This window comes from Empidonax traillii, unplaced genomic scaffold (genome assembly GCF_003031625.1).
Source record: "Empidonax traillii isolate 1590-97213 ecotype Southwest subspecies unplaced genomic scaffold, ASM303162v1 scaffold1269:size140229, whole genome shotgun sequence".
NCBI lineage: Eukaryota > Metazoa > Chordata > Aves > Passeriformes > Tyrannidae > Empidonax > Empidonax traillii.
The window spans coordinates 1-5,464 of record NW_020956462.1 but is presented as its reverse complement, the minus strand read 5'-3'; the positions used below and the strand labels follow the sequence as shown (position 1 = coordinate 5,464).

At 37.0% G+C, this 5,464-nt stretch overlaps 1 protein-coding gene across 1 annotated transcript in view; it reads right to left on the bottom strand.

The window, feature by feature from the left end:
• The window catches only part of LOC114069473 (sodium leak channel non-selective protein-like), a gene marked incomplete at its 3' end in the record, with an annotated part of 131,543 nt that extends 126,921 nt beyond the window's left edge, over positions 1 to 4,622 (bottom strand). The window contains exons 1-2 of the mRNA XM_027906283.1: positions 4,410 to 4,622; positions 2,701 to 2,883 (exon numbers count right to left, since the gene is read on the bottom strand). Of these exons, the coding sequence (XP_027762084.1) occupies positions 2,701 to 2,883; positions 4,410 to 4,517 (291 nt within the window). The remainder of the gene's footprint in view (positions 1 to 2,700; positions 2,884 to 4,409) is intronic.
• Between the last annotated feature and the right edge of the window lie 842 nt (positions 4,623 to 5,464).

Here is a 5,464-nt window from a genome sequence, read left to right as displayed (position 1 = left end):
GTCACCTGATCATAAAAGGAGATCAGGTTGGTCAAACAGGATCTGCCCCTCCTAAACCCATGTTGGCTGGGTCTGATCCCTTGTCCATCCTGTAGCTGCTGTGTGATTGCACACAGGATGATCTGCTCCATAACTCTGCCAGGCACCGAGGTCAGGCTGACAGGCCTGTAGTTACTAGGGTCAGCCTTGAATCCTTTTTTATGGATTGGGGTGATATTTGTCAACTTCCAATCATCTGGGACCTCCCCAGTGAGCCAGGACTGTTGGAAGATGATGGAGAGCAGCTTGGCAAGCTCTTCTGCCAGCTCCCTCATTACCCTAGGATGGATCCCATCTGGTCCCATAGACTTGTGAGGATCCAGATGATTCAGTAAGTCACCAACTATTTCCTCCTGGAATACAAGGGGGCTATTTGGTTTCCTATCTCTGTCTACCAGCTCCAGAGGCCAGTTGCCTTGAGGGCCACCTGTCTTACTGGTAAAAACTGAGGCAAAGCAGGTGTTAAGTACCTCAGCCTTCTCCTCATCTCTATTAACTATGTTTCCCTCCAAGTCCATCAAAGAATGGAGGTTTTCTTTGCCCCTCCTTCTGTTATTAATGTATTTATAGAAGGACTTTTTGTTATTCCTAACAGAAGTGGCCAATTTAACTCCGAATTGCGCTTTTGCATCCCTGATTTTCTTTCTGCATGATCTAGCTGTCTTCCTGAATTCTTCGTAAGTAGACAGCCCTTTCTTCCATAGTTGGTAAACTCTCTTTTTATCCCTGATTTCCTTCAGAATCTCCCTGTTTAGTGTATGTTTATCTAATAGACAAATAGTAAAATGTCAGTGCAAAGGAAATAATCTATGCTGTTATCTATATATGTATAACATAAATTGAGGCATTGAAACCAACTCTAGACTGCTACGCATTCTGCGTGGCCCAGCTCACCAGACATGCTTCAAAGACAAGTTCATTATACGGCAATTACAGAGAAGTTCATCCTCTGAGGAGCAGCTAAGGACTCTAGGTTTGTCTAGTTCAGAGAAAAGGCAGATGAGGGGTAACCTTGTTGCTCTCTACAGCTTCCTGAGGAGAGGAAAAGTGGAGAGTGAGACACTGATCTCCCCAGTACCCTGTGACCTGATGCATGGGAATGGTTCAAAGCTGTGTCAGGGAAGGTTCAGTCTGGAAACTGGGAAACATTTTGTAAAGAGAGTGGTTAAACACTGGTACAGGCTTCCTAGACAGGTGGTTAATGCCCCAAGCCTGTGTTTAAGAAGCATTTGGACAATGCATTTTAAGTTTTGGTCAGACCCAAACTGGTCAACTGGTCAAGCAGTTGGACTATATTATGGTTGTAGGTCCCTTCCAACAGTCACTTTCAACTTCTCCTCACCTCACCTTGCCTCTTCTTTTTTCTCTTCCCACAAACCCACAAATTTAAACAACCCAGTGAAAGACAGACTGAGCAGCAGCAGCAGCATATTGTTCATAGCCCCTAGGTGTCAATTGTGAGTGAAGTTGGTATTTGCATACACAAAAGCTCAGGAATCAAGCTTTGTACTAAAGTCACACTGTTGGCCACCCCTCCCTAACTCTCTCTCTGCATTAATATCTACATGTCCTTTTCTCTCCAAAGGCTGTACTGGTTGTAATAGTAACTTTTTATTCCCACACTGTCCAAACGTGCATGATAGTCACTAATTCTCCATTCATAATCCTGTGTCCTTACCTTCACCTACTTAATAGACATCTCTGAGGAAGAGAGCACTTTGGCTTTATACAGCCCATGAAGTTTTTCTCAGAACTATCTTATTCAGTAATTTTCTAAATGTTAATATTAATGACACTTTTACTATTAATGTTCACTAAGTATGATGAATAATATTTTAGTTTGGAAGTGAACAAAAAATGCTATCTGCAAACTCAGAAAAACTTCAAGAGCATAAGTATAGTATCAGATGTCTCCGGAGTCACCAGACCTTTCAGAAGTGAAAAGCAAGGATAACACTGAACATCTGTTCTGTGCAATAGTGACATAATTGCTTTGTCAATAAGGTCTGCAGATGGATTTTCTATATGGAAGCTGATTTGTATCTTTTTTTAAAAGACTGGAAACAATTAGTAAAATAATGGTACAAAATCACGATTACTGAAAAATTCTGCAGTTTTGCAGCCCATAATATTGTATCTACTTATACAAATTAGCCCAGTGACAACAGCAGACGTATAACAGAAGCATTTGTTTACCAACATGGATTATACTAAGGAAAAAAAAATTTAAGGAAGATAACTTTCTCATTTAGCTCACAGTAAGACATATGCTCTTAAGTAACCACACAAGAACACATCCAGCCTTCTGAAACAAAAATCGAAATTCTAAGCCCATATATGGACCAATAGACATTTACAAAATATTCTTCCTAATGTATATGTAGCTTTTTATTCCTTTCATTTTTTATACTAATGCAATGAAACTATTTCTTACTAGTAAACCTTTATTAGGAAAGCTGACTTTATACTTTGGGGTGATTAAATATGCAGTAAAGCTGCATCTTTGTCAATCTGTCTTTTCAGTTTATACACCATAACATTGCCTGCAGTTAAAAACAATCATAGCAAGAAGAGCTGGTAAGTTAAAAAACAAATACCAAATGTCATTAACATACACTCAGATCACTTGAAGCACACATAGAGTACTGTTAAAATGCTTACCTTAACTATCCCACGGATGTGCATTTTTGCTATCATCTCTGCAGTGTAAAGAAACATCAACAAAGTATCAAGAGCAAATGTCACATACTGAAGAGGCGGATAATGCTCGAAGGTCTTTGGAGTGTTCATACAAACAGAAATAACACTGATGATGGCACAGATTCGTAGTAAAGAGTGTACCCACTGGAAAAAAAAATACAAAAAAACAAGCAAACCCAAGCTATTGCAAGATTGCTTTGATCTTCAAAAAAAGCCTCCATAACTTATATTGGCACCTTTAGTAAAAGCACATTTGTGTTTCTTTACCTCATGATGCATATATTAAAGGTCTTTAACCAAAACCAAGCACTCCTAAATTACTTAAAATTATATATGCACATACAGAATTTTATTAGGTAATTTGTGAGGTTGTATAATTCAGAAACCAAGAATTAAGAACCATGAAACTGAGAATTAGGATTCCATAATTTCTACTTTGCAGAACTTGTAATTTAATTTCTTTTCAAATGACAACCTGCCATATTTATGGGCAGACAGTAAGTAGAATTAGTTGGAGTTATAAACTGGGTAAATACATTAAATGAAAATATCTGTTGACAATTTTAGTTCAACACTTAGCAGAAATTATTTTTAAATCAATATACAACTCCAAAAATTAAGTGTGTGAGGCACAGGATTAAAAGCATCCTTCCATTTATGAAAAGAATAAATATAAAAGAGACTGTGTCAGAGAATGCTACTTAAGATCAGGATTCACTTCTGTTCCAATCAAGTTTTGTTGCTATAAGAGAACAGTTAATTTCTATTACTACTTAGGTCTCAGACCCACTCCTTATTCATAAGGCTGATATTAAGTGCCACTCAGAAAGGCAGGTGTAACAAAAAAAGCAGAACAAGGGTTTAAGGCTGTTTTTTTTTTTTCTTTTAAATCAAAACAACTTTAAGCCACACAAATGTAAAGAATCAGAGTTGGTAAGGTCATACCTATCAAAACAAGAAGTTCTTTTCAACAAGAAAAAACTTCAAACAAGAAACACTGAACTTTTTCAAATTTGACACTGATTTATAGCACTTCAGACATAAGACTTAAGAATAGGCACCTAATTTAATGCTCACTGTTCGCTCACCTAAGTGTAATGATATTTGACCTGAATTGAATAGCTCTATCATTTGCATACTCAGTCCAGATTAGTAATATTTACACAGGAAAGACATTTTCTCAATATTGTACCTTCCATTATTAACTCCACTCTTAATGAAATTTTCCCCAGTTTCAAGACGCCACTTTTGCACCTATCTATTTCTTAGGGCAGATTATAAGTTAAATGATATCAGAAAAATGAGAGGTGTACTTCAAAATAAACAGCCAAAATATATTTATATTACGATATATATGATGTAAAAGGAGAGATTTGAAAGTCAGAAGTGCAACCACGTCAGGAACCAGAGACATTGAAAGGATGGCTGTTTTAAAAGAATAAATCAGTAGATGAACTGGTTGGAAAACACTGCTTGATCATCCCATCATTTTGCAATAGCCAAAAGAAATGCCTGGGGTTTTTTTTAGTTTTGGACTTTTTAAAAAAATAACTGGTAGATTAGCAACTATAGCTCAATACGTGTTTCTGACAAACAGAAGTGGAAGTCATATTTCAACAGTACAAATTACATTTAACCTAAAGTTAGTAATTACAGAAAGAGATACCCACTGGTTTGTTAATCCATAGAATATCTGCGTTGTCTGACAAAGATTCATCGGGACCAAAATCCGTAACTGGCTGGGCTTCCACCCTTGAACTTTGTTTCCTTTTTAGCATCCTGAAGTTAACTCTTGTTGCCTACAATCGTGAAACCTCCTTTAGGAAAAAAAGACAGCAAACATTAATTCACTAAAACCATTTTATAATGCATTTTGAATGGTTTTATAAATAACCTAAAGCATTTTGTTTTCATGCAAACTGCTTTTGTACTTACTGATTAACAGGATATTCATTTTATTAAATATAAATCATTGACATGACTCTCATTACTTTACAAAAAATTTACACAAAGGTATGTAACACAAACAATTACCAGAAACGTAGCAACGCTAACAGAAAATTTGTACCAATAAGCAAAGAATGCTATTGCTGTGAACTTCAACACAGAGTAATCACTGGATGGATTTGACCTGAAGCCATTTAATTAAATGGTGACATTTCCATTTATTACACTAGGCTAAGATAAATCCCAACATGCCAAAGGCAAACAGGCGATGTTAAGCAGCCAACAGATGTTAATGTTCTTTACTGAAATCAGAAGAGCCTTTTTGCTATATAGTACTATTAACATGTATTTTTCTAATACTTTTTTTAATGTTAGTGATTATCTATCCAACAGCCAGACAGATGGCTGTCTCTGGGGCTTGTGTCGGCATGTGGAAGCACTGAGGAAAATGTGTCGTTTGCACAGGGTCAGGCAAAATCTGGACATTCCTGCATGGGTGGCTCTGACCAAGACTTCTATATGCTCAGTGATGTGAGCCACAACTAGGGGACACAATAAGAGAACAGAAAGGTAAGTTAGATCTCATTATTGACTTTCCCACAGACACAGTTCATGTATCCCAGAGTCTAAATAAATCCAAACAAATGAGGAAGATACACTCTCCAAAGAGTAACAGTCTGCCCATGAAACACAATTCTGCTGCTTATGAAATATAACCCTTAGATACATTTTTTTTTCCCAGAGTGGGGGGAAGAAGAAAACAAGATCTTGGGACCTT